Below are 26818 nucleotides of genomic sequence, written 5' to 3'. Positions count from 1 at the left end.
GGCCAGGTAAGGGGGAATTCGCCATTCCCAGAAGATGGGCGTGGCCAACACGGAGGTGGGCGTGGCCCGGGGCGGGGTGGGCGTGGCCGGGTGGGCGTGGTCACTTGACGCGGATCTCGGCGTACTCCGGGGGATCCTCGGGGGGTCCTCGGCTGGGTTTGGGGGGCGGGGCCGGCTCGGGGGGCGTGGCCTGCCCCTCCCCCACCCCCAGCGCCCAGCGCCCCACGCGGAGCCAGCGGGCCTGGGGGGGGGAGGGGCGGGGATGACGTCATCAATGGGGATGACGTCATCCTCCGAATTCACCCCAAAATGGCTCCAAAATCCGACCCGGGTTACCAAAATTCGACCCGAAATTGCCCCAAATTGTCCCCAAAATGTCCCCAAAATGTCCCAAATCCCATTGGCTGACGATGTCCCAAAAATGTGCCCAAAATGTCCCAAATTCAGCCCAAAATTGCCCCCAAATAGTCCCCAAAAATGGCCCCAAAAATGTCCCCAAAATGTCCCAAAATGTCCCAAATTCACCCCAAAATGCCCCAAAATCCAACCCGGGACACCAAAATTCGACCCAAAATGGCACCAAATGTCCCCAAAAATGGCCCCAAAATGTCCCAAAATTGCCCCCAAATAGTCCCCAAAAATGTCCCCAAAAATGTCCCAAAAATGTCCCCAAAATGTCCCAAAAATGTCCAAATTCACCCCAAAATGGCCCCAAAATTCAACCCGGGATACTCAAATTCCACCCGAAATTGTCCCAAATTGTCCCCAAAATGTTCCCAAAAATGTTCCCAAAAATGCCTCCAAAAATGTCCCAAAAATGCCCAAAAAATGTCCCAAAAATGGCCCCAAAAGTCACCCCAGGGACACCCAAATTCGACCCAAAATTGCCTCAAACGTCCCAAAAATGTCCCCCAGGACCCTAAAATGTCCCCAAAACCTCCAAATTTCCCCCCCAATGTCCCCAAATTGGCCTCAGAATGGCCCCCAGGACATCCCAATGTCCCCAAAAGGACCCCAAATGTCCCCAAATTTCACACCCAATGTCCCCAAAATGTCCCTAAACTTCCCCAAAATGGCCTCCTGGATCCCCAAATTTCCCACCCGACGTCCCCAAATATTCTGAAATGTCCCCAGAATGGCCCCCAGGACATCCCAATGTCCCCAAAATGACCCCAAATGTCCCCAAATGTCCCCAGACTGTCCCCAAAGCCCCCGAATTTCACACCCAGTGTCCCCAAACGTCCCTGAAGTTACCCCCAGGACCCCAAAATGTCCCCAAATGACCACAAAATGTCCCGAAAATGTCCCTGAATGTCTTCCAAATGACCTCCAGGATCCCCAAATTTCCCCGCCATTGTCCCCAAACATTCCGAAATGTCCCCAAAATGGCCCCCAGGCCCCCAAAATGTCACCAAATGACACCGAAATATCCCCAAAGCCTCCAAATTTCACACCAACGTTCCCAAAATGTCCCTAAATGTCCCCAAAAGGTCCCTAAACATCCCCTAAACGGCCCCCCGGATCCCCAAATTTCCCACCTGATGTCCCCAAAATCTCCCCAAATGACGCCAAACTGTCCCCAAATGTCCCCAAAATCTCCCCAGATGTCCCCAAACTGTCCCCAAATCTCCCCAAATGTCCCCAAAATCTCCCCAGATGTCCCCAAACTGTCCCCAAAATCTCCCCAAATGTCCCCAAAATCTCCCCAGATGTCCCCAAACTGTCCCCAAAATCTCCCCAAATGACCCCAAACTGTCCCCAGATGTCCCCAAACGCCAGTCACCTGCAGTGGGCGTGGCTCCGTGTCCCGCCCCCCCGTCGGGGTCACCGGGGTCACCTCGGGGCTTCCCGCCGCCTTCCTGCAGGGGCAACGAGGGGCGTGGCCTCGTCACCTTCGGCCCCGCCCCCTTTCCAAGCCCCGCCCCGTGTAGCCTAATGTGGGCGTGGCTCCCGAGTGGGCGTGGCTCCCGAGTGGGCGTGGCCTCCCCATTCCCCACCAATCCTCGTGCTCCCGGGTGGGCGTGGTCCCGCCTCCGAGTGGGCGTGGCCTCCGGGTGGGCGTGGCTTCCCCATCCCATCCATATTTGGGGTTCCCTTCCCTCCCAGGTGGGCGTGGCTTCCCCAATGGGCGTGGTCCCCGACTGGGCGTGGCTTCCCCAATCCCACCCATATTTGGGTTCCCTTCCCTCCCAGGTGGGCGTGGCTTCCCCAATGGGCGTGGTCCCCGACTGGGCGTGGCTTCCCCAATCCCATCCATATTTGGGGCTCCCTTTCCGTGGGCGTGGTCCTTCCCAGGTGGGCGTGGCCTCTCCCAGCTAACCCCACCCCCTCCCAGTTAACCCCACCCCCTCCCAGGTGGGCGTGGCTTCCCCAATGGGGGTGGTCCCTCCCAGGTGGGCGTGGTCCCCGAGTGGGCGTGGCCTCTCCCAGCTAACCCCACCCCCTCCCAGCTATTCCCCACCCCCACCCAGCTCTTCCCCACCCCCTCCCTCCCCAGGTGGGCGTGGCCCCCCGGTGGGCGTGGCCGGCGGGGGGCGGGGCTCACTTGCGGCGGCTCTGGCTCAGGTAGCACACCAGCGCGATGACCACGGCGAAAGCCACCACTGCCCCCACCGGGCCCACCTTGGCCCACACCAGCCCGGCTGGGGGAGGGGGGGAGGGGTCAGCGGGGTGGGGGAGGGGCGAGGGAATCACCCCCGGGGGGGGGGGGGGTGCAGCCCCTCCCCCACCGCGTGGGAATAGAGCGCGGGGAATTCCCACGCTCGCCCCTCCCCCCCCGCGGTTGGAAAGGAAGGGGTTAAGTGGTCAGCAGGGGTGGGGGAGGGGTGGGTGGGGTGGGGGAGGGGTCAGCGGGGTGGGGGAGGGGCGAGGGAACCGCCCTGCGGCCCCTCCCCCACCCCGTGGGAAAGTGGGGAGAGAAATTCCCACGCTCGCCCCTCCCCCCCCCCCGTAGCAATGAATTCATCCAGGTGTGTCCCAGGTGTGCCCAGGTGTATCCCAGGTGTCTCCAAGTGTGCCCAGGTGTGCCCAGATCCCCCCCAGGTGTGCCCAGGTGTATCCCAGGTGTCCCCAGGTGTCCCCAAATCCCCCAAGGCCTTCCCAAATGTCCCCAGGTGCCCCCCACAGGTGTCCCCAAATGCTCCCCAGGTGTGCCCAGGTATCCCAGGTGTGCCCAGGTGTCCCCAAATCCCCCCAGGTCTCCCCAAATGCTTCCCAAATGCCCCCACGTGTGCCCTCCAGGTGTCTCCAAACGCCCCTCAGGTGTGCCCAGGTGTGCCTCACCTGGATGATGGAACCTCAGCTGCACCTTGGCCGCCCCGTGCCCGTTCCTGGCCTCCCAAATGTCCCCAAATGTGCCCCCAGGTGTCCCCAAACACCCCCCAGGTGTCCCCAAACGCCGCCCAGGTGTGCCCAGGTATGCCCAGGTGCCCCCAAACTCCCCTCAGGTGTGCCCAGGTGCGCCTCACCTGGATGATGGAACCTCAGCTGCACCTTGGCCGCCCCGTGGCCGTTCCTGGCCGCGCACATCACCGCCAGCCGCGGCTCCAGCGCCCCGCGCAGGGTCAGCACCCCCAGCACCGCCCCAGGTGCGCCCAGGTGAGCTCCAGGTGCGCCCAGGTGAGCGCCAGGCGCGGCCGGGGCGGTCAGGGCGAAGTCGCGGTGTCCCTCGGTGACGGTGACGTTGAGGGACGGGAGCTCGAAGGCCACCGAGGGCGGCGGGACGGCGACGGCGGCGCAGACACAGCGAGCCCCCTCCCCGAACGGGGCGCAGCGCGACTCGGGCAGCAGGATCGGGGGGTCTGGGGGGACAGGGGGACATCAGGGACCCCAAAAAATGTATTCGGGACCCCAAAAAACCCACCTGAGACCCCAAAAAGGGACTTGGGATCCTAAAAGGCACTCGAGCCCCCTCCCCAAACGGGGCACAGCGCGACTCGGGGAGCAGGATCGAGGGGTCTGGGGGACAGAAACCCCAAGAAATGAACTTGGGACCCCAAAAAACCAACTCAGGACCCCAAAAAATGGATTTGGGACCCCAAACAATGGATTCGGGACCCCAACAACCAACCCGGGACCCCAAAAACCCTCCTGAGACCCCAAAAAATGGATTCAGGACCCCAAAAAATGGATTCGGGACCCCAAAAAATGGATTCGTGACCCCAAAAACCAACCCGGGACCCCAAAAACCCACCTGAGACCCCTAAAAATGGATTCGGGACGTCACAAACCAGCCCGGGACCCCAAAAAATGGATTTGGGACCCCAAAAAGGGACTTGGGATCCTAAAAGGGACTGGAGCCCCTTCCCCAAACGGGGCACAGCGGGACTCGGGGAGCAGGATCGGGGGGTCTGGGGGGACAGAGAGACCCCAAAAATGGGTTTGGGACCCAAAAAAATGGATCCGGGACCCCAAAAAACCAATCTGGGACCTCCCAGCCTTCAGTGTCACCTGAGACCCCAAAAAGGGACTGGAGCCCCCTCCCCGAACGGGGCGCAGCGCGACTCGGGGAGCAGGATCGGGGGGTCTGGGGGGACATTGGGGACATCAGGGACCCCAAAAAATGGGTCCGGGACCCCAAAAACCCACCTGAGACCCCAAAAAGGGACTTGGGATCCTAAAAGGGACTGGAGCCCCCTCCCCAAACGGGGCACAGCGCAACTCAGGGAGCAGGATCGGGGGGTCTGGGGGGACAGGGAGACCCCAAAAATGGGTTTGGGAACCCCAAAAACCCACCTGAGACCCTAAAAAATGGATTCGGGACCCCAAAAAACCCACCTGAGACCCAAAAAATGGATTTGGGACCCCAAAAAACCAATCTGGGACCTCCTAGCCTTCAGTGTCACCTGAGACCCCAAAAAGGGACTCGAGCCCCCTCCCCAAACGGGGCACAGCGGGACTCGGGGAGCAGGATCGGGGGGTCTGGGGGACAGAAACCCCAAAAAATGAACTTGGGACCCCAAAAAACCAACCCAGGACCCCAAAAAATGGATTCGGGACCCCAAAAACCAACCCGGGACCCCAAAAACCCTCCTGAGACCCCAAAAAATGGATTCGGGACCCCAAAAAATGGAGCTGAGACCCCAAAAAATGGATTAGGAACCCCAAAAATGGGTTTGGGACCCCAAAAAACCAACCCAGAGCCCCAAAAAATGGATTCGGGACCCCATTTTCCCCCCCAAAATCCCAATTTTTTTCAAAAAAAATCCCCGTTTTTCCCCATTTTTCCTCCCCAAATTCCCTTTTTTATCCCCCCAAAATTCCCACTTTTCCCCATTTTTTCCCCAAAAATCCCCATTTTCCCACCATTTTTTCAACCCAAATCCCCATTTTTTCAACCCAAATTCCCATTTTCCCCCAAAATCCCCATTTTTTCCCCAAAAATCCCCTTTTTCCCCTTTTCCCCCATTTTTCCTCCCAAATTCCCTATTTTTTCCCCAAATTCCCCATTTCCCCCCAAAATCCCATTTATCGATCCAAATTCCCCATTTTTTCCCCCAAAAATCTCCATTTTTCCCCCCAAATCCCCATTTTTCAACCCAAAAATCCCCATCTTTCCCCATTTTTTCCCACTTTTCCCCATTTTTCCCCAAAATCCCCCATTTTCCCCCCAAAACTCACACTCCACGGTCACGTTGAACGCCAGGCTGCTCTCGCCATTCCTTTTCCACCTTTTTTTCCCCAAAAACCCCTTTTTTCCTCCCCAAATTCCCATTTTTCCTCCCCAAAATTCCCATTTTTCAATCCAAAATCCCCATTTTTTCAACCCAAATCCCCATTTTCCTCCTCAAATTCCCCATTTTCCCCAAAAAATCCCATTTTTCGATCCAAATCCCCCATTTTTTCCCCAAAAAATCCCCATTTTCCCCCCCAAATCCACATTTTTCCTCCCCCAAAATCCACATTTTTCCCCCTTTTTCCCCATTTTTCCTCCCAAATTCCCCATTTTTCAACCCAAAATCCCCATCTTTCCCCATTTTTTCCCGCTTTTCCCCATTTTTCCCCAAAATCCCCCCTTTTCCCCCCAAAACTCACACTCCACGGTCACATTAAACGCCAGGCTGCTCTCGCCGTGCTGGTTCTCCGCCCTGCACAGGTATTCACCTGCGTCCTCAGGTGAGGCGGCCGCCACCTCCAGGGTCACCTGCGGCTCGTACACCGCTGTCGCCACCACGCGGCGACCTCTCGCCACCGTCACGATGGGCGCGGGGTGGCTGCGCGCGGCGCAGGTGACAACCAGCGGCTCACCTGCCAGCGCCCACAGCGAGCCGTTCAGCACAGGTGGGCGGGGCGCGTCTGCGGAGAGACAGGTGAGGGACAGGTGAGGGACAGGTGAGGGACAGGTGACCAGAGAGACCCAAAAAAGGGATCCAGGTGTGACCCAGGTGAGACCAAAGGGGATTTAGAGAGGGGAAAACCCCAAAAAAAGGACCCAGGTGTGAGCCAGGTGTGAGCCAGGTGACCAGAGAGACCCAAAAAAGGGACCCAGGTGTGACCCAGGTGAGCAGAGACCCAAAAAGGGACCCAAAAAGGGACTCAGGTGTGTCCCAGGTGTCCCCAGGTGTGACCCAGGTGTGTAGAGGAACCCAAAAAAGGGATCCAGGTGTGACCCAGGTGTGACACAGGTGTGACCCAGGTGACCAGAGAGACCCAAAAAAGGACTCAGGTGTGACCCAGGTGTGCAAAGGAACCCAAAAAAGGGATCCAGGTGTGACCCAGGTGTCCCCAGGTGTGACCCAGGTGTGCAGAGGAACCCAAAAAGGGATCCAGGTGTGACTCAGGTGTGACCCAGGTGAGACCCAGGTGGCCAGAGAGACCCAAAAAGGGACTCAGGTGTGACCCAGGTGTTCAAAGGGACCCAAAAAGGGATCCAGGTGAGACACAGGTGTGACCCAGGTGAGACACAGGTGTGACCCAGGTGTGACCCAGGTGTACAGTGACCCAAAAAGGGATCCAGGTGTGACCCAGGTGAGACACAGGTGTGACCCAGGTGTGACCCAGGTGAGCAGAGAGACCCAAAAAGGGACCAAAGTGTGACCCACGTGTGACCCAGGTGACACTCAGGTGTGACCCAAGTGTGACCACAGGAACCCAAAAAGGGACTCAGGTGTGACCCAGGTGACATTCAGGTGTCCCCAGGTGTGTTTCTCTCCCCCCAGGTGTGTTTTCCTCCCCCCCAGGTGTGTCCCCAGGTGTCCCCAGGTGTGTTTCTCTCCCCCCAGGTGTGTTTTCCTCCCCCCCAGGTGTGTCCCCAGGTGTCCCCAGGTGTGTTTCTCTCCCCCCAGGTGTGTTTTCCTCCCCCAGGTGTGACCCCAGGTGTCCCCAGGTGTGTTTCTCTCCCCAGGTGTGTTTTCCCCCCCAGGTGTGACCCCAGGTGTCCCCAGGTGTGTTTCTCTCCCCCCAGGTGTGTTTTTCTCCCCCCCAGGTGTGCCCAGGTGTGTCCCCCAGGTGCGTCACTCACAAGCCACGTGCAGCTCGAGGCTCCGGTTGTGGCGGCCATGTTTGTTCTCAGCCACGCAGGTGTAGACGCCGCTGTCCTGGGGGCTCACCTGGGCCAGGTGCAGGGGCAGCGCGGGAATCCCCGGCTCCTCCCGCAGCACCTGAGCGCCTCGGAACCAGGTGAGCAGGGGGGCGGGGCGACCCTCGGCCGAGCAGCCGAAATCCACCTGAGCGCCTTCCAGCGCCTCCGAGGGGCCCGAGACCTCCAGCACCTGCGGCTCGTCTGCAACGGGACAGGTGAGGCGGACAGGTGAGCTCAGGTGAGCTCAGGTGAGACCCGAACATCCCCAAATCCGCCTCAGGTGAGCTCAGGTGAGATGGAAATGTCCCCAAATCCTCCCAGAACCTCCCCAGGTGAGCTCAGGTGAGATTTGGGTGAGCTCAGGTGAGACACAGGTGAGATGAAAATGTCCCCAAATCCACCTCAGGTGAGCTCAGGTGAGATGAAAATGTCCCCAGAATCTCTTCAGGTGAGCTGAAAATGTCCCCAAAACTTCCCCAGGTGAGCTCAGGTGAGACGAAAATCTCCCCAGAATCTCTTCAGGTGAGCTCAGGTGAGACTGAAACATCCCCAGATCCTCCCAGAACCTCCCCAGGTGAGCTCAGGTGAGATTTGGGTGAGCTCAGGTGAGCTCAGGTGAGATGGAAATGTCCCCAAAACCTCCTCAGGTGAGCTCAGGTGAGACTCAAACATTCCCAAATCCTCCCAGAACCTCCCCAGGTGAGCTCAGGTGAGATGGAAATGTCCCCAAATCCGCCTCAGGTGAGCTCAGGTGAGCTCAGGTGAGATGGAAATGTCCCCAAAATCTCCCCAGGTGAGCTCAGGTGAGCTGAAAATCTCCCCAGAATCTCCTCAGGTGAGCTCAGGTGAGATTTGGGTGAGCTCAGGTGAGACACAGGTGAGACTCAGACCTCCCCAAAACCTCCCCAGGTATTTTGGGATGACCCAAATTTTTGGGATCACCCAGGTGCCCCTCAGGTGTTTCTGGGGATCCAACACCTGAATTTTTTGGCATAACCCTGACACTCCTCTCCCCCAGGTGTGCCCAGGTGTGTTCCAGGTGTGCCCCCAGGTATTTTGGGATCGCCCAGGTGTGTCCCCAGGTGTTTTTAAGGATCAAAACCACCACATTTTTTTGGACACTCCTCCCCAGGTAAGTCCCCAAGGTGTGCCCAGGTGCGCCCAGGTGTGTCCCAGATGTCCCAGGTGTCCCCCAGATGTGTCCCAGGTGTATCCCAGGTGTGCCCAGGTGTCCCCCAGGTGTGTCCCAGGTGTGCCCAGGTGTATCCAGGTGTTTTTGGGGTTCCGACAACTGAATTTTTGGGACAACCCTGATACTCCCACCCACCCCAGGTGTGCCCAGGTGTATCTCAGGAGTGCCCAGGTGTGTCCCAGGTGTATCCAAGTGTCCCCAAATACCCCCAGGTGTCCCCAGGTGTGCCCAGGTGTATCCTAGGTGTATCCCAGGTGTATCCAGGTGTCCCCAGGTGTCCCCAGGTGTGTCCCAGGTGTGTCTCAGGTGTCCCCAGGTGTGTCCCAGGTGTGCCCAGATGTGCCCAGGTGTGTCCCAGGTGTGTCCCAGGTGTCCCCAGGTGCGCCCAGGTGTGCCCAGGTGTATCCTAGGTGTATCCCAGGTGTATCCAGGTGTCCCCAGGTGTCCCCAGGTGTGTCCCAGGTGTGTCCCAGGTGTCCCCAGGTATGTCCAGGTGTCCCCAGGTGTGCCCAGGTGTGTCCAGGTGTGCCCAAGTGTGCCCCAGGTGTCTCCAGATGTGCCCAGGTGCCCCCAGGTGTGTCCCAAATACCCCCAGGTGTGCCCAGGTGTGCCCCCAGGTAACTCACACTGCACGTCCAGCGCCACTCCGGCTTCGAAGGCCAGGCTGGAGTTGGGCAAGGTCACCTGGCAGCTCACCCTCCTCCCGCCGTCCTCGCGCCGCGGCCGGAATCTCAGTTTGGCCACCACGGCCGCCGCTCCGGCCGCCTCGTCGCGCCACTCGCGCTCGGAACTTTCCGGAAGCTCCTCGGCGCCGTCCCAGCGCACGCGGGGTCGCTGGCGCGGGCAGCTGTCCGGCACTCGGCAGCGCAGCTCGGCCACGGCGCCGGCCACCAGCTCCGGGGGGACCTCCAGCAGCGGCTCCTCTGGAAAATTCCGGAAAGAATTTTTTAAAAAATTCCCCAAAAAATGGGTGTAATTCCCTAAAAAATGGGTGTAATTCCCTAAAAAATGGGTGTAATTCCCTAAAAAAATGGGGTTTGGAGAGCAAAATTCCCTAAAAATTGGGGTCTCGGGTATCCCAAAAACTGGAGACTGAGATACCCTAAAATTGGGGTCTCAGATATCCCAAAATTTGGGGTTCTGTTCCCTTCCCGCTGGCGTGGGCAGCTGTCCGGCACTCGGCAGCGCAGCTCGGCCACGGCGCCGGCCACCAGCTCCGGGGGGACCTCCAGCAGCGGCTCCTCTGGAAAATTCCGGAAAGAATTTGGGGTTGGAGAGGGAAAATTCAGGAAAAATTTGGGTTTGGAGAGAGAAATTCCAAAAAAATTGGGGTTTGAGAGAGAAATTCCCCAAAATAAATGGGGTTTGGATGGTGAAATTTTAAAAAAAAAATAGGGTTTGGGGAGTGAAATTCCCTAAAAAATTGGGGTTTGGATAGTGAAATTCCAGAAAAAAATGGGGTTTGGAGAGAGAAATTCCCCAAAAAAATGGGGTTTGGAGAGTGAAATCCCAAAAAAAAAAGGGATTTGGATAGTGAAATTCACTAAAAATTGGGTTTGGACGTACTGAGAAACGGGATTTGGATGCTGAAATTTCCTAAAAAATGGGGTTTGGAGAGAGAAATTCCCTAAAAAATTGGGGTTTGAGAGAGAAATTCCCCAAAACAAATGGGGTTTGGATGGTGAAATTTAAAAAAAAAATAGGGTTTGGGGAGTGAAATTCCCTAAAAAATTGGGGTTTGGAGAGTGAAATTCCCCAAAAAAAATGGGGTTTGGAAAGAGAAATTCCGGAAAAAAATGGGGTTTGGATAGTGAAAATCCCCCAAAAAATTGGGTTTGGATAGCAAAATTCCCTAAAAAAATTGGGTTTGGAGAGTGAAATCCCAAAAAAAATGGGGTTTGGATACTGAAATTCCCTAAAAATGGGATCTCGATATCCCAAAATTGGGGTTTGGATACAGAAATTCCCTAAAAACCCCAAATCCCTCCCCACAGCCACCAGCTCCGGGGGGACCTCCAGCAGCGGCTCCTCTGGAAAATTCCGGAAAGAATTTGGGGTTGGAGAGGGAAATTTTAAAAAAATTTGGGGTTGGAGAGAGAAATTCCGGAAAAAAATGGGGTTTGGAGAGAGGAATTCCACTAAAAATTGGGGTTTGGATAGTGAAATTCACTAAAAATGGGTTTTGGATATACTGAGAAATGGGATTTGGATACGGAAATTCCCCAAAAAAATGGGGTTTGGATATCCCAAAATTGGGGTTGGAGAGAGAAATTTTAAAAAAATTTGGGGTTGGAGGGAGAAATTCCCGAAAAAATTTGGGGTTGGAGAGTGAAATTCCGGAAAAAAATTGGGTTTGGAGAGAGAAATTCCCCAAAAAATGGGGTTTGGAGAGAGAAATTCCCTAAAAATGGGGTTTGGATACTGAAATTCACTAAAAAAATGGGGTTTGGATACTGAAATTCCCCAAAAAAATGGGGTTTGGATACTGAAATCCCAAAAAATTTGGGGTTTGGGTACCAAAATTTCCTAAAAATGGGATCTGGATAGTGAAATTCCCTAAAACAATGGGGTCTGGATATCCCAAAAATGGGGTTGGGAGAGTGAAATTCCCTAAAAATGGGATTTGGATACTGAAATTCCCTAAAAAATAAAAAAAAAAATCCCCAAAAAAATCCCCAAAGATCCCATAAAATCACCAAAAAAATCCCCAAAAAAATCCTAAAAAATCAGCAAAAAATCTCCGAGAAAAATCACCAAAAATCCCATAAAATCACCAAAAAAAATCCGAAAAAAATCACCAAAAAAATCTGAAAAAAATCCCCCCCAAAAAAAAATCAAAAAAATTCCATCAAAAATCCTAAAAAAAAAATCACCAAAAAATCCGAAAAAATCCCCAAAAAATCCCCAAAAAATCCCCAAAAAATCAAAAAAAAATTTCCAAAAAATCACCAAAAAATTGCTTTAAAAAACCGAAAAAAAATCCCCAAAAATCTAGAAAAAATCCTAAAAAAATCCTAAAAAAATCCCATAAAGTCACCAAAAAATCCCCAAAAAATCCGGAAAAAATCCGGAAAAAATCCGGAAAAAATCCGGAAAAAATCCCCAAAAAATCCCCCAAAATCCCCAAAAAATCCCAAAAAATCCCCCAAAAAATCCCAAAAAATCCCAAAAAAATCCCAAAAAATCCCCAAACCCCCCAAAATAATAAAACCACTCACCTAGCACCTCCAGCGTGGTGTGCTCCGGGAAACTATACTGATTATATCCTCCCAAATCCCCCCGAAAATAGTACCGGCCCCCCAGCTCGGCGCTGAGCGGCGCTCCGATCTCCAGAGAACAATCTCGAATCCCAGGATCTCCCAGCAGCAAAATCCCCAAAATCACCCAAAAAATCCCCAAAAATCACCCCAAAAAATCCCCTAAAAATCCCCAAAAAATCCTACTGAAACCCCAAGTTGATCCTTTAAAATATCCCAAAAGCCCCCAAAAATCACCCAAAAATCCCCAAAAATCATGAAAAAATCCAAAAAAATACCAAAAAAAATCCCCCCAAAAATCCCAAAAAATCCAGAAAAAATCCCCTAAAATCACCAAAAAATCCCAAAAAATCACCAAAAAAATCGCCTAAATATCACAAAAAAATCTCTAAAAAATTACAAAAAATCCTATAAAATCACCAAAAAATCACCTAAAAAATCTGAAAAAATCCACAAAAAATCCAAAAAAATCACCCAAAAAATCCCCAAAAAATCCCCAAAAAATCCGAAAAAAATCCGAAAAAAATCCCAAAAAAATCCCCAAAAAAATCCCATAAAATCACCCAAAAATCCCCCAAAAAATCCCCAAAAATTAGAAAAACTTAAATTACTCACCAAGCACTTCCAGCGTGGTGTGCTCCGAGAAGCTGTACTGATTATATCCTCCCAAATCCCCCCGAAAATAATATCTCCCCCCCAGTTCGGCGCTGAGTGGCGCTCCGATCTCCAGAGAACAATCTCGAATCCCAGGATCTCCCAGCAGCAAAATCCCCAAAATCACCCAAAAAATCACCCAAAAAGTTCTTTAAAATCCCCTAAAAATCCTTTTAAAACCCATGTAAATCCTCTAGAAAATCCAAAAAAAATCCCAAAAAATCCCATAAAATCCCAAAAAAATCACCTAAAAAATCTGGGAAAAATCTCAAAAAATTTAAAAAAAAAATCCCCAAAAAAAAAAAAAATCCCGAAAAATCCTAAAAAATCACCAAAAATCCCATAAAATCACCAAAAAAATCCAAAAAAAATCCCCAAAAAATCCGAAAAAAAGCTCAAAAAAATCCCCAAAAAATCCTAAAAAAATTCCAAAAAATCCCCCAAAAATCACCAAAAAATCACCAAAAATCCCCAAAAAATCCCAAAAAATCCCCCAAAAAATCCCCAAAAAATTCCCAAAAAATCCCCAAAAATTAGATTACTCACTTAGCACCTCCAACGTGGTGTGCTCCGAGAAACTATACTGATTATATCCTCCCAAATCTCCCCGAAAATAATATCTCCCCCCCAGTTCCGCACTCAGGGGGGGTCCGATCTCCAGAGAACAATCTCGAATCCCGGGATCTCCCAGCAGCAAAATCCCCAAAAATCACCCCTAAAAATCCCAAAAAATCTCAAAAAAATCCGAAAAAAAATCACAAAAAATTATTCCAAAATCCCTAAAAAATCAGCCCAAAAATCCCCAAAAATCACCCCAAAAATCCCAAAAAATCAGCCAAAAATCCCCAAAAATCACCCCAAAAATCCCAAAAAATCCCCCCAAAATCAGCCCAAAAAATCCTCCAAAAATTATTACAAAATCCAAAAAAAATCCCCAAAAAATCAGCCCAAAATCCCTAAAAATAAACCCAAAAAACCCCCAAAAAATCCCAAAAAATCACCAAAATGCCCCAAAAAATCCCCCAAAAATCAAAAAAAATTTAAATTACTCACCTAACACCTCCAACGTGGTGTGCTCCGAGAAACTATACTGATTATATCCTCCCAAATCTCCCCGAAAATAGTATCTCCCCCCCAGTTCCGCACTCAGGGGGGGTCCGATCTCCAGAGAACAATCTCGAATCCCAGGATCTCCCAGCAGCAAAATCCCCAAAAATCACCCCAAAAATCCCCCAAAAAATCTCCAAAAATCACCAAAAAATCCTTAAAAAGTCATCTAAAAAATCCGAAAAAATCCCCAAAAAATCCTCCAAAAATCCTCCAAAAATCCCAAAAAAATCTCAAAAAAATCTGAAAAAAATCCCAAAAAATGCTAAAAAAATCCTAAAAAAAATCAAAAAATCTCAAAAAAATCCGAAAAAAAATCACAAAAAATCTCCAAAAAATCCCATAAATTCAGCAAAAAAATCACCTAAAAATCCCCAAAAAATCCCAAAAAAATCCGAAAAAATCCCATAAAAAATCCCAAAAATCCCCAAAAAACTACCAAGAAATCACAAAAAAAATCCCCAAGAAATCACAAAAAAATCCCCAAAAAATCACAAAAAATCCCATAAAATCACAAAAAAATCCCAGAAAAAAGCGGAAAAAATATTTTAAAAATGCCAAAAAAACCCAAAAAAATTAGATTACTCACCTAGTACTTCCAACGTCGTGTGCTCCGAGAAGCTATACTGATTATATCCTCCCAAATCTCCCCGAAAATAATATCTCCCCCCCAGCTCCGCACTCAGGTGGGTCCGATCTCCAGAGAACAATCTCGAATCCCAGGATCTCCCAGCAGCAAAATCCCCAAAATCACCCAAAAAATCTCCAAAACAATCCCCAAAAAATCCAAAAAAATTCCTTAAAAATCCCCTAAAAATCCTCAAGAAAACCCAGTAAATCCTTTAAAAAATCCCAAAAAGTACCTTTAAAAATTCCCCAAAAATCCCCCAAAAAATCACCAAAAAATTACCAAAAAATCTCAAAAAAATCCCCAAAAAATCCCCCAAAAATTGGAAAAAATCTCCAAAAAATCCGGAAAAAAGCCCCAAAAATTCCTTAAAAAATCCGAAAAAATCCCCCCAAAATCCCCCAAAAATCACTTTAAAAATCACCTAAAAATCCCATAAAATCACCAAAAAATCCCAAAAAAATCCCAAAAAATCTCTGAAAAATTGGAAAAAAAATCCCCAAAAAATCACCAAAAATCCCATAAAATGACCTAAAAAACCGGGAAAAAAATCCCAAAAAATCACCAAAATGCCCCAAAAAATCCCCCAAAAATCAGAAAAAATTTAAATTACTCACCAAGCACTTCCAGCGTGGTGTGCTCCGAGAAGCTGTACTGATTATATCCTCCCAAATCTCCCCGAAAATAATATCTCCCCCCCAGCTCGGCACTCAGGTGGGTCCGATCTCCAGAGAACAATCTCGAATCCCGGGATCTCCCAGCAGCAAAACTCCCAAAATCACCCCAAAAATCACCAAAAAAATCTCCAAAAATCACCAAAAAATCCTTAAAAAGTCATCTAAAGAATCCGAAAAAATCCCCAAAAAATCCCCCAAAAATCCTCCAAAAATCCCAAAAAATCTCAAAAAAATCTGAAAAAAATCCCAAAAAATGCTAAAAAAATCCTAAAAAAAATCAAAAAATCTCAAAAACATCCGAAAAAAAAATCACAAAAATCTCCAAAAAATCCCATAAATTCAGCAAAAAAAATCCTTAAAAATCCGAAAAAAATCAAAAAAAAATCCGAAAAAATCCCATAAAAAATCCCAAAAAATCCCCAAAAAACTACCAAGAAATCACAAAAAAATCCCCAAAAAATCACAAAAAATCCCATAAAATCACAAAAAAATCCCAGAAAAAACCGGAAAAAAAATTTTTAAAATCCCAAAAAACCCAAAAAAAATTAGATTACTCACCTAGCACCTCCAACGTCGTATGCTCCGAGAAGCTGTACTGATTATATCCTCCCAAATCTCCCCGAAAATAATATCTCCCCCCCAGTTCGGCACTCAGGGGGGGTCCGATCTCCAGAGAACAATCTCGAATCCCAGGGTCTCCCAGCAGCAAAATCCCCAAAAATCGCCCCTAAAAATCCCCCAAAAAATCCCCCAAAAATCACAAAAAAATCCCCAAAAAATCACGAAAAAAAAAAAAAAAAATCACCCAAAAAATCCCAAAAATCCACAAAAAATCCAAAAAAATCCCAAAAAATCGCCAAAAAATCACCAAAAAATCACCAAAAAAATCCGAAAAAAAATCCCAAAAAATCCCCAAATACACATTAAAAATCCTAAAAAATTCACCAAAAAATCACAAAAAAATCACAAAAAAATCCCAAAAAATCACAAAAAAATCCCAAAAAATCCCCAATCTCCAAAAAATTTTAAAAACCACTTACCGAGCACTTCCAACGTCGTATGCTCCGAGAAACTATACTGATTATATCCTCCCAAATCTCCCCGAAAATAGTACCGGCCCCCCAGTTCGGCACTCAGGGGGGGTCCGATCTCCAGAGAACAATCTCGAATCCCGGGGTCTCCCAGCAGCCTCGCCCTTCCCGCGAAGCTCTCGTGCACGGCGCCGGGTCGGGAGCGAGCGACCACCGGCGGGTAATTTTTGGGATAAGGACTCCCGAAATACCAAAGGCCCTGCACGGAGCTCGGCCGCAGCTCCTCGGGGTAGCCGAAGCGGCACGGGATGGAGACGCAGGAACCGGCCAGGCCCGCCACGGCCGGAGGCATCCAGGCGGCCCAGGAGGCGCTGAGAATTCCTGGAAAAATTGGGAAAATGGTTGGAGAAAAAGGGGAAAAAAAATTGAGGTGGTGGGAGTTGGGAAATGGGAGATTTGGGGTTATTAGGGGTCGAAAAATGGGGATTTTAGGGGATTTTTGGGGTCCCGAAGTGATGTCCAGGTGGCTCAGGAGGCTCCAGAAATTCCTGGGAAAATGGGAAAAATGGGAATTTGGGATGCTGAGAGTTGGAAAATTGGGATTTGGGGTAGTTAAGGGTCCGAAAATTGGGGATTTTGGGGTGTTTTAGGGGATTTTGGGTTTGCCGAAGCGGCACGGGATGGAGACGTAGGAACCGGCCAGGCCGGCCACGGCCGGAGGCATCCAGGCGGCCCAGGAGGCGCTGAGAATTCCTGGAAAAATTGGGAAAAAATTGGGAAAAATTAGGAATTTGGGTGTGGCGTTGATTAAGGGGGATTGGGGGTCGTTATGGGGTGAAAAATTGGGAATTTGGGTCATTAAGGGTCGAAAAATTGGGATTTTGGGGTTCCAAAGTGGCGTCCAGGTGGCTCAGGAGGCACCAGAAATTCCTGGGAAAACGGGAAAAATGGGAATTCAGATGTTGGGAGTCAATTAAGGGGGATTTGGGGTCATTAGGGGTCGAAAAATGGAGGTTTTGGGGTCCTTAAAGGAAGAAAAATGGGGATTTTAGGGGATTTTTGGGGTCCCGGAGTGGAGTCCAGGTGGTTCAGGAGGCGCTGAGAATTCCTGGAAAAATGGGAAAAATGGTTGGAAAAAAAGGGAAAAAAAATTGAGGTGGTGGGAGTCGGAAAATTAGGAATTTCGGTCATTAATGGCGGAAAAATGGGGATTTTAGAGGTGTTTAAAGGTCCCGAAGTGGAGTCCAGGTGGCTCAGGAGGCGCTGAAAATTCCTGGGAAAATGGGAAAAATGGGAATTTGGGATGCTGAGAGTTGGAAAATTGGGATTTGGGGTCGTTAAGGATGGAGAAATTGGGATTTAGGGTCATTAAGGGTCGAAAAATGGGATTTTAGGGGATTTTTTGGGGTCCTGAAGTGGAGTCCAGGTGGCTCAGGAAGCTCCCGAAATTCCTGGGAAAGTGGGAAAAAGTGGGGAAAATGGGAATTTGGGATGCTGAGAGTTGGAAAATTGGGATTTGGGGTCATTTAGGGTGGAGAAATTGGGATTTGGGGTCATTAAGGGTCAAAAAATGGGATTTTAGAGGATTTTTGGGGCTGTTTAGGGGATTTTTGGGGTCCCGGGGAGCTCCTGAAATTTCTGGGAATGAGAGAAAAGTGGGGAAAATGGGAATTTGGGATGCTGAGAGTCGGAAAATTGGGATTTGGGGTCGTTAAGGGTGGAAAAAAAGGGATTTTTGGGGTGTTTAGGTGTTTCAGTCCCTCCCAGTACAAACCAGTATAAACCAGTTTATTTCCAGTCTCTCCCAGTATAACCCAGTTCCCTTTTAACCCCTAAAACTCCCATTTTCCACCCCAAAATCCTCATTTTTCACCCCAAAATCCTCATTTTTCACCCCAAAACCGCCGCGTTTTTCCCTCGCAGTATAAACCAGTTCATCCCAGTTCATCCCAGTGTATTTCCAGTTCCCTCCCAGTATAAACCAGTATAAACCAGTTCTCTTTTCATCCCTAAAATCCCCATTTTCACCCCCAAAATCCCCATTTTTCACCCCAAAACTGCCGTGATTTTCCCTCCCAGTCCAAACCAGTAGAAACCAGTATAAAGCAGTATATCCCAGTCCAAACCAGTACAAACCAGTATAAACCACTCCCTCCCCGTCCCTCCCAGTCCAAACCAGCATAAACCAATCCAAACCAGTCCAAACCAGTATAAACCACTATATCCCAGTCTATCCCAGTCCCTCCCAGTATATCCCAGTATAAACCAGTCCAAACCAGTATAAACCACTATATCCCAGTCCAAACCAGCCCCTCCCAGTCCCTCCCCGTCCAAACCAGTATAAACCAGTACATCCCAGTACAAACCAGCATAAACCAGTTCAAACCACTCCAAACCAGTCCCTCCCAGTATAAACCAGTCCAAACCAGTCCAAACCAGTATATCCCAGTATATCCCAGTACAAACCAGTATAACCCAGTCCCTCCCAGTACAAACCAGTCCAAACCAGTATAAACCAGTATATCCCAGTCCCTCCCAGTACAAACCAGTATAAACCAGTATATCCCAGTCCCTCCCAGTCCAAACCAGTATAAACCAGTATATCCCAGTCCCTCCCAGTACAAACCAGTATAAACCAGTATATCCCAGTCCAAACCAATCCAAACCAGTCCCTCCCAGTATAAACCAGTTCAAACCAGTACATCCCAGTTACCTGTCGGCAGCAGCAGCAGCAGCAGCAGTGGGGGGAGGGGCGCGGGGCTCATGGCGGCGCTGGGGGGACAGGGAGGTGTCACCGGTGTCACCTTGGTGTCACCCAGTGTCACCTAGTGCCACCTCAGTGTCACCTTAGTGTCACCGGTGTCACCTTGGTGTCACCCAGTGTCACCTAATGTCACCTAGTGTCACCCAGTGTCATCCCAGTGTCACCAGTGTCACCTTAGTGTCACCGGTGTCACCTCGGTGTCACCCAGTGTCACCCTAATGTCACCAGTGCCATCCCAGTGTCACCCTAGTGTCACCCTAATGTCACCGGTGTCACCCAGTGTCACCAACTGTCCCCAATTGTCCCTCAGTATCACCCAGTGTCACCTAGTGCCACCCCAGTGTCACCCAGTGTCACCGGTGTCACCTTGGTGTCCCCCAGTGTCACCCTAATGTCACCAGTGCCATCCCAGTGTCACCCTCATGTGACCCCAGTGTCACCAATTGTCCCCAATTGTCATCCAGTGTCACCTCAGTGTCACACCGGTGTCACCAATTGTCACCCTAATGTCACCCAGTGTCACCGGTGTCACCTTAGTGTCACCTTAGTGTCACCCAGTGTCACCTAGTGCCACCCCAGTGTCACCTTGATGTCACACCAGTGTCCCCCAGTGTCCCCAATGTCACCCTAATGTCACCCCAGTGCCATTCCAGTGTCACCCCAGTGTCACCAGTTGTCCCCCAGTGTCCCCCAGTGCCATCCTAGTGTCCCCCAGTGTCACCCGGTGTCCCCAAATGTCCCCAAGTGTCCCCAAGTATCCCCAGCTGTCCCAAATCGTCTCCTGGTCCCTGCCACCCCCCCACTGTCACTGTCCCCAGTGTCCCCAACTGTCCCCCAGTACCTTCCAGTGTCCCCAGTGCCACCCCAGTGTCACTGTCCCCAGTGTCCCCAATTGTCCCCAACTGTCCCCCAGTGTCCCCCAGTACCTCCCAGTGTCCCCAGCCATGTCCCCAGTCGTGTCCCAGTGTCCCCAGTGCCACCAGTGTCACTGTCCCCGCTGTCCCCCGCTGTCCCCAACTGTCCCCAACTGTCCCCAAACTGTCCCCCAGTACCTTCCAGTGTCCCCAAACTGTCCCCAACTGTCCCCAAACTGTCCCCCAGTACCTTCCAGCGTCCCCAGCCGTGTCGCAGTGCCACCCCGGTGTCCCCAGCCGTGTCCCCAGCCGTGTCGCGTGTCCCCCCCGCCTGTCCCCACTGTCCCCGCCCCCCCCCGGTGTCACTGTCCCCATTGTCCCCATTGTCCCCGCCGGTCCCAGGCGGTGCCGGCCGAGGGTGACAACAGCCGGGGGACAGCGAGTGACAGCAGCCGGCAGGGCCACCCCTCCCCCCGTGACACCCGTGCCACCCCGATGGCACCCCGATGGCACCCAGTGTCCCCCAGTGTCCCCAACTGTCCCCCAGTGCCACCCTAATGTCACCCCAGTGTCCCCCAGTGTCCCCCAGTGCCACCCCAGTGTCACCAGTGCCACCCTAATGTCACCCGAATGTCCCCCAGTGTCCCCCAGTGTCACCAGTGCCACCCTAATTTTACCCGGATGGCACCCCAGTGTCACCCCAGTGCCACTCTAATGTCACCCCAGTGTCCCCCAGTGTCCCCAATTGTCCCCCAGTGCCACCCCAGTGTCACCCCAGTGCCACCCTAATGTCACCCGAATGGCACCCAATTGTCCCCCAGTGTCACCTGGATGGCACCCCAGTGTCCCCCGGTGTCCCCAATTGTCCCCCAGTGTCACCCTAATGTCACCCCAGTGTCCCCCAGTGCCACCAGTGTCCCCAATTGTCCCCCAGTGCCACCAGTGCCACCCTAATTTTACCCGGATGGCACCCCAGTGCCACCCCAGTGTTACCCCAACTGTCCCCAACTGTCCCCAGTGTCACCCAGTGTCCCCAACTGTCCCCAATTTTCCCCCCAGTGTCACCCCAATGTCACCCCAGTATCTCCCAGTGTCACACCAGTGTCCCCAAGTGTCCTCAATTGTCCCCAACTGTCCCCCAGTGTCACCCTAGTGCCAACCCAGTGTCCCCATCTGTCCCCAATTGTCCCCCAGTGCCACCCCAGTGTCCCCCAGTGTCCCCAGTTGTCCCCGATTGTCCCCCAGTGTCCCCCAATGTCACCCTCAGTGCCACCCCAATGTCACCCCAGTGTCTCCCAGTGTCCCCAAGTGCCCTCAATTGTCCCCCAGAGTCACCCCAGTGTCCCCCAACGTCCCCAATTGTCCCCCAGTGCCACCCCAATGTCACCCCAGTGTCTCCCAGTGTCACCCAGTGTCCACAACTGTCCCCAACTGTCCCCCAGTGTCCCCCAGTGCCACCAGTTTAACCCCCAATTGTCCCCAATTGTCCCCCAGTGTCCCCCAGTGCCACCCCAATGCCACCCCAGTATGTCCCAGTGTCCCCAATTGTCCCCACGTGCCACCCCAGTGCCACACCACTGTCCCCAATTGTCCCCTCGTGTCCCCAGTTGTCCCCCAGTGTCACCCCAGTGTCCCCCAGTTGTCCCCAACTGTCCCCCAGTGTCACCCCAGTGTCCTGCCAGTGTCCCCAAGTGTCCTCCTAGTGTCCCCAATTGTCCCCAACTGTCCCCAGCGTCCCCCCAGTGCCATACCAGTGCCACCCCAGTGTCTCCCAGTGTCACACCAGTGTCCCCAACTGTCCCCAACTGTCCCCCAGTGTCACCCCAGTGTCCTGCCAGTGTCCTGCCAGTGTCCCCAACTGTCCCCAAGTGTCCCCAACTGTCCCCAATTGTCCCCAACTGTCCCCAATTGTCCCCCCAGTGCCATACCAGTGCCACCCCAGTGTCTCCCAGTGTCCCCAACTGTCCCCAACTGTCCCCAGCTGTCCCCAATTGTCCCCCCAGTGCCATACCAGTGCCACCCCAGTGTCACACCAGGGTCCCCAACTGTCCCCAGCTGTCCCCAGCTGTCCCCAGTGTCCCCCCACGCTGGCATTCCTGTCGCGCCAAGGTCACCCCACGGCCCCGGAGGTGACAAAGGGACATTTGTGACACCGCGGGGGGGGATGGGCGCCTTGGGGGTCCCGGGCTGGCCAGGGGGGGTCTGGAGGTTTGGGGGGAAAATCCTGGATTTTGGGAAATTTGGGGGTTTTGGGGGAAAATCCAAAATTTTGGGTTTTTTTGGGGGAATTTTGGGAAGATTTTGGGGTTTTTTTGGAATTTTGGGGAGAATTTGGGGGTTTTTTTGGGGGAAAATCCCAGATTTTGGGGTTTTTTTGGGGAATTTTGGGAAGATTTTGGGTTTTTTGGGGGAATTTTGGGAAGATTTTGGGTTTTTTTTTTAATTTTGGGGAGAATTTCGGGGTTTTTTTGGGGGGAAAATCCCAAATTTTGAGGGATTTGGGGTTTTTTTGGGGAATTTTGGGAAGATTTGGGTTTTTTTCTCAGGAATTTTGGAAGAATTTGGGGTTCTTTTGGGGAGGATTTGGGGTTTTTTGGGGGGGGGGAAATCCCAGATTTTGGGAGGATTTGGAGGTTTTTTGGGGAATTTTGGGAAGATTTTGGGTTTTTTTGGGGAATAATCCGGATTTTGGGGGATTTGGGTCTTTTTCGGGGATTTTTGGGAGGATTTGGGGTTTCTTTGGGGGAGAAAATCCCAGATTTTGGGGGATTTGGGGTTTTTTTGGGAGGATTTTTAGGAGGAATTTGGGGTTTTTCGGGGGGAAAATCCCAGATTTGGGGGAATTTTGGGTTTTTTTTCGGGGATTTTGGGAAGATTTGGGGTTTTTTTCAGGAATTTTGGAAGAATTGGGAGGTTTTTAGGCGATTTTGGGAAGAATTTGGGGTTTTTTGGGATGATTAGGGATTTTTTAGGGGAATTTTAGGAGGATTCAGGGATTTTTTTTTTTTTTTGGAATTTGGGGAGGATTTGGGTTTTTTTAGGGATTTTTGGAAAATTCGGCTTTTTGGGGGGAAAATTTTAGGGGGATTCGGGGTTTTTTGGGGGATTTTGGGAAATTTTGGAATTTTTTTCAGGGATTTTGGGGGGATTTGGGGGTTTTTGGGGGAATTTTAGGAAGATTTGGGGTTTTTAGGGGAATTTTGGGAGAATTTGGAGGGTTTTTGGGGAGTTTTGGGAGAATTTGGGGTTTTTGGGGGAGAATTTTGGGAGAATTTGGATTTTTTTTCAGGGATTTTGGGAGGATTTGGGGTTTTTTGGGGGGAAATTCTTAGGGGATTCAGGAATTTTGGGGTAATTTTAGAGAATATGGGATTTTTGGGAGAATTTGGGTTTTTTGGGGGGAATTTTAGGAGAATTTGGGATTTTTCGGGGGAATTTTGAGAGAATTTAGGGGTTTTTGGGGTAATTTAGGAGAATATGGGATTTTTCGGGGGAATTTTGGGAAGATTTGGATTTTTTTTCAGGGATTTTGGGAGGATTTGGGGTTTTTAGGGGGAATTTTGGGAGAATTTGGGATTTTCTTGAGGGAAATTTTGGAAGATTCGGGAATTTTGGGGTAATTTTTGAGAATATGGGATTTTTGGGGGGATTTTGGGAGGATTTGGGGTGATTTTTTGGGGGGGAAAATCCCGGATTTTGGGAGGATTTGGGGTTTTGTGGGTTTTTTTTAATTTTTGGGAGGATTTGGCAATTTTTTGGGGGGGAAATTTTGAGAGATTCCCAAAGGTTTTGGGGTCCCAAATTTCGGGGGAAAATCCAGAAATTTCCGGAGCTTCCAGGAGGTTTTGAGATCCTAAATTTTGGGGGAAATTCCCGAATTTTTAGGGTTTTTTTGGGTGTCCCAGAGGCTTTTGGGATCCCAAATTTTGGAGAAAATTCCCGAATTTTTAGGGGTTTTTTTGGGTGTCCCAGAGGCTTTTAGGATCCCATATTTTGGGGAAAATTCCACAATTTTTGGATTTTTTTTGGGGGTCTCCCGGAGGTTTTGAGATCCCAAATTTTGGGGGAAATTCCCTAATTTTCGGGACTTTTTTTTGGGATCTCCCCTCGTGCCTGGCGGTGCCACCAAAGCCACAAGAGGACTTTTGTCCCCAACCCGATGACGTCATCCCCAAATTTTTTTGGGGGGATTTTTTGGGGATTTTTTTCTCCACTTACCTCTCGGGGGATCCCAAAAATTCCAGCGAAGTCCCAAAAAAATCCGTGGAAAATCCCAAAATTTCGGGTGGAAATCCCAAAAAATTCCAGCAAAAATCCCCAAAAATCGGTGGGAAAATCCCCAAATTTCGGGGAAATCCTCCCCAGAAAATCCCAAAATTTCGGGGAAATCCTCCCAAAAAATCCGGGGGTCCTGAGGGTCTGGGGGATCCCAAATTTTGGGGTTTGAGTGGTTTTGGGATTAAATAGCTGGGGGGTTAGGGGGCGTGGCTAGAGGGGGCGTGGCTAGAAATGGGCGTGGTTAGCTCTGGCCACGCCCCCTTTTCTAGCCACGCCCCTCTCGGGGGAGCTGGGGGGGTGAGAATGTTTGGGAAACTCCCAAAAATGTGGGAAACCCCAAAAATTTGGGAATTTTTAACCCCCCCCAAAAATCTGAGAAATCCTAAAATTTGGGAATTTCTAATCCCCCAAAAATTTGGGAATTCCTAAAAATCTAGGAACTCCTAAAATTTGGGAATTTCTAACCCCAAAAAATCTGGGAACTCCAGAAATTTGGGAGCTCAAGAAATCTGGGAATTTCTACCCCCAAAAATCTGGGAATTCCTAAAAATCTGAGAACTCCTAAAATTTGGGAATTTCTACCCCCAAAAGGTCTGGGAATTCCTAAAAATCTGGGAATTTCTAACCCCCCAAAAAATTGGGAATTCCTAAAAATCTGGGAACTCCAAAAATTTGGGAATTTCTAACCCCAAAAATCTGGGAATTCCTAAAAATCTGGGAACTCCTAAAAATCTGGGAACTCCTAAAATCTGAGAACTCCTAAAATCTGGGAATTTCTAACTCCCAAATATCTGGGAACTCCCAAAAATCTGGGAATTCCTAAAATCTGGGAATTCCCAAAATTTGGGAATTTCTACTCCCAAAAATAATCTGGGAATTCCTAAAAATCTGGGAACTCCAAAAATTTGGGAATTTCTACCCCCAAAAAATCTGGGAACTCCAAAAATTTGGGAATTTCTACCCCCAAAAAATCTGGGAACTCCCAAAATCTGGGAATTTCTAACCCCCAAAAAATTTGGGAATTACTAAAAATCTGGGAACTCAAAATATTTGGGAACTCCAAAAATTTGGGAATTTCTAACCCCAAAAAATCTGGGAATTCCTAAAAATCTGGGAACTCCTAAAATTTGGGAATTTCTACCCCCAAAAAATCTGGGAACTCCCAAAATCTGGGAATTTCTAACCCCCCAAAAAATTGGGAATTCCTAAAAATCTGGGAACTCCTAAAATCTGAGAACTCCTAAAATCTGGGAATTCCTAAAATCTGGGAATTCCCAAAATCTGGGAATTTCTACTCCCAAAAATAATCTGGGAATTCCTAAAAATCTGGCAACTCCTAAAAATCTGGAAACTCCTAAAATCTGGGAATTTCTAACCCCCAAAAATCTGGGAATTCCTAAAAATCTGGGAACTCCAGAAATCTGGGAACTCCCAAAATTTGGGAAATTCAAAAAAATCTGGCAACTCCCAAAATCTGGGAATTTCTACCCCCCAAAAAATCTGGGAACTCCAGAAATTTGGGTTTTCCCCCTCACCTGCCACGTTTTTCTCCCATTTTTCCCCCATTTTCCCTTTTTCCCCACTTTTTCCTGTTTTTCCCCCAGTTTTCCCCATTTTCCCTGCTTCCCCTTTTCTCCCATTTTTCCCCAATTTCCCCCCATTTCCCCCTTTTCCCCCATTCTTCCCCATTTCCTGTTTTCCCTTTTTCTTCCCATTTCCCTATTTCCCCCTTTTTCCCCCATTCTTCGGGTTTTTCCCCATTTTCCACTTTTCCCCCATTTCCCCATTTTCCACTTTCCCCCATTTTTCCCCATTTTCCCAATTTTCCCCTTATTTCCCCATTTCCCTATTTCCCCCAATTTTCCCATTTTCCCCCTTTTTCCCCGTTTCCCCAATTTCCCTGCTATTCCCCCTTTTTCCTGCTTTTTCCCGTTTTTCCCATTTCTCCCCTTATTTCCCCATTTCCCCTATTTTCCCCTTTTCCCTTTTTTTCGCTTTTCCATTTTCCCTTTTTTCCCCCATTTCCCCTTTTTCTCCCCATTTTCCCCCATTTCCATTTTATGCTTTTCCCCATTTTTCCCCTTTTCCCCTATTTCCCCATTTTCCCGTTTTTCCCATTTTTCCCCCTTTGTCCCCATTTTCCCCTTTTCCCCGTTTTTCCCATTTTCCCTTTTTCCCCCATTTTTCCCCTTTCCCTTTTTTCTGCTTTTCCCCCATTTCCCCTATTTTCCCATTTTCCCCCATTTTTTCCCCTTTTCCCCCCATTTTGCCACATTTTCCCCATTTGTCCCAATTTTTCCCCATTTTCCCTTTTCGCTGCTTTTTCTGGTTTTTCCCCCATTTTCCTCTATTTCCCCATTTTCACTTTTCCCCCCATTTCCCCTATTTTCCCTTTTTCCTTTTCCCCCTCATTTTTCGCCATTTTCCCACTTTCCCCCATTTTTCCCATTTTCCCCATTTGTCCCAATTTTTCCCCATTTTCCCTTTTTACTGCTTTTTCTCGGTTTTCCCCCATTTCCCCCATTTTCCTGTATTTCCCTATTTTCCCTTTTTTCCCCTATTTTCCCCCATTTCCCCCATTTCCCCTTTTTTATGCTTTTCCCCGTTTTTCCCATTTTCCCGTTTTTCCCACTTTTCCCCATATTTCCCCATTTCCCCCTTTTTCCCCCATTTTCCCCATTTCCCCTATTTTCCCATTTTCCCTTTTTCCCCCCATTTTTCCCTATTTTCCCACTTTTCCTCCATTTTTCCCACTTTCCCTTTTTTCTGCTTTTCCCCGGTTTTCCCCCATTTTCCCACTTTCCCCCTTATTTCCCCATTTTCCCCCATTTTTCCTTTTTTCCGCTTTTTCCCGCTT

General features: G+C 49.9%; 1 protein-coding gene and 1 long non-coding RNA gene across 2 annotated transcripts; both read right to left on the bottom strand.

Moving 5' to 3' along the window:
• On the bottom strand, window positions 1-23996 carry MAG (myelin associated glycoprotein). The gene is made up of 10 exons (XM_085044701.1): window positions 23902-23996; window positions 18779-18837; window positions 16075-16446; window positions 9338-9634; window positions 7460-7720; window positions 6034-6294; window positions 3468-3800; window positions 2546-2642; window positions 1784-1859; window positions 1-241 (listed from the first exon to the last, which is right to left on the bottom strand). Exons 2-10 carry the CDS (start codon window positions 18828-18830, stop codon window positions 101-103), a joined length of 1890 nt encoding a protein of 629 aa, XP_084900827.1. The 5' UTR covers window positions 18831-18837; window positions 23902-23996; the 3' UTR covers window positions 1-100.
• LOC146423549 (uncharacterized) lies at window positions 18094-18769 on the bottom strand. Its single transcript, XR_014847500.1, has 2 exons — window positions 18428-18769; window positions 18094-18377 (listed from the first exon to the last, which is right to left on the bottom strand). It is a non-coding gene; the product is annotated as an uncharacterized LOC146423549 (long non-coding RNA).
• Window positions 23997-26818: the final 2822 nt, after the last annotated feature.

Source organism: Lichenostomus cassidix, unplaced genomic scaffold (genome assembly GCF_008360975.1).
Source record: "Lichenostomus cassidix isolate B80296 unplaced genomic scaffold, HeHo_3.0 HiC_scaffold_37, whole genome shotgun sequence".
Taxonomy (NCBI): domain Eukaryota; kingdom Metazoa; phylum Chordata; class Aves; order Passeriformes; family Meliphagidae; genus Lichenostomus; species Lichenostomus cassidix.
The sequence above is the reverse complement of the archived record's forward strand: the minus strand, read 5'-3'. Positions and strand labels throughout refer to the sequence as shown.

What these genes read in the sequence shown, in the direction of transcription:
- MAG (XM_085044701.1), bottom strand. Translation starts at nt 18,830, where the DNA reads ATGAGCCCCGCGCCCCTCCCCCCACTGCTGCTGCTGCTGCTGCTGCCG. An exon ending in TACGACGTTGGAAGTGCTCG is followed by an intron (nt 9,635 to 16,074) that starts GTAAGTGGTTTT and finishes GGAATTTTCCAG; the next exon opens with AGGAGCCGCTGCTGGAGGTC. An exon ending in AGTGGCGCTGGACGTGCAGT is followed by an intron (nt 7,721 to 9,337) that starts GTGAGTTACCTG and finishes GTCCCGTTGCAG; the next exon opens with ACGAGCCGCAGGTGCTGGAG.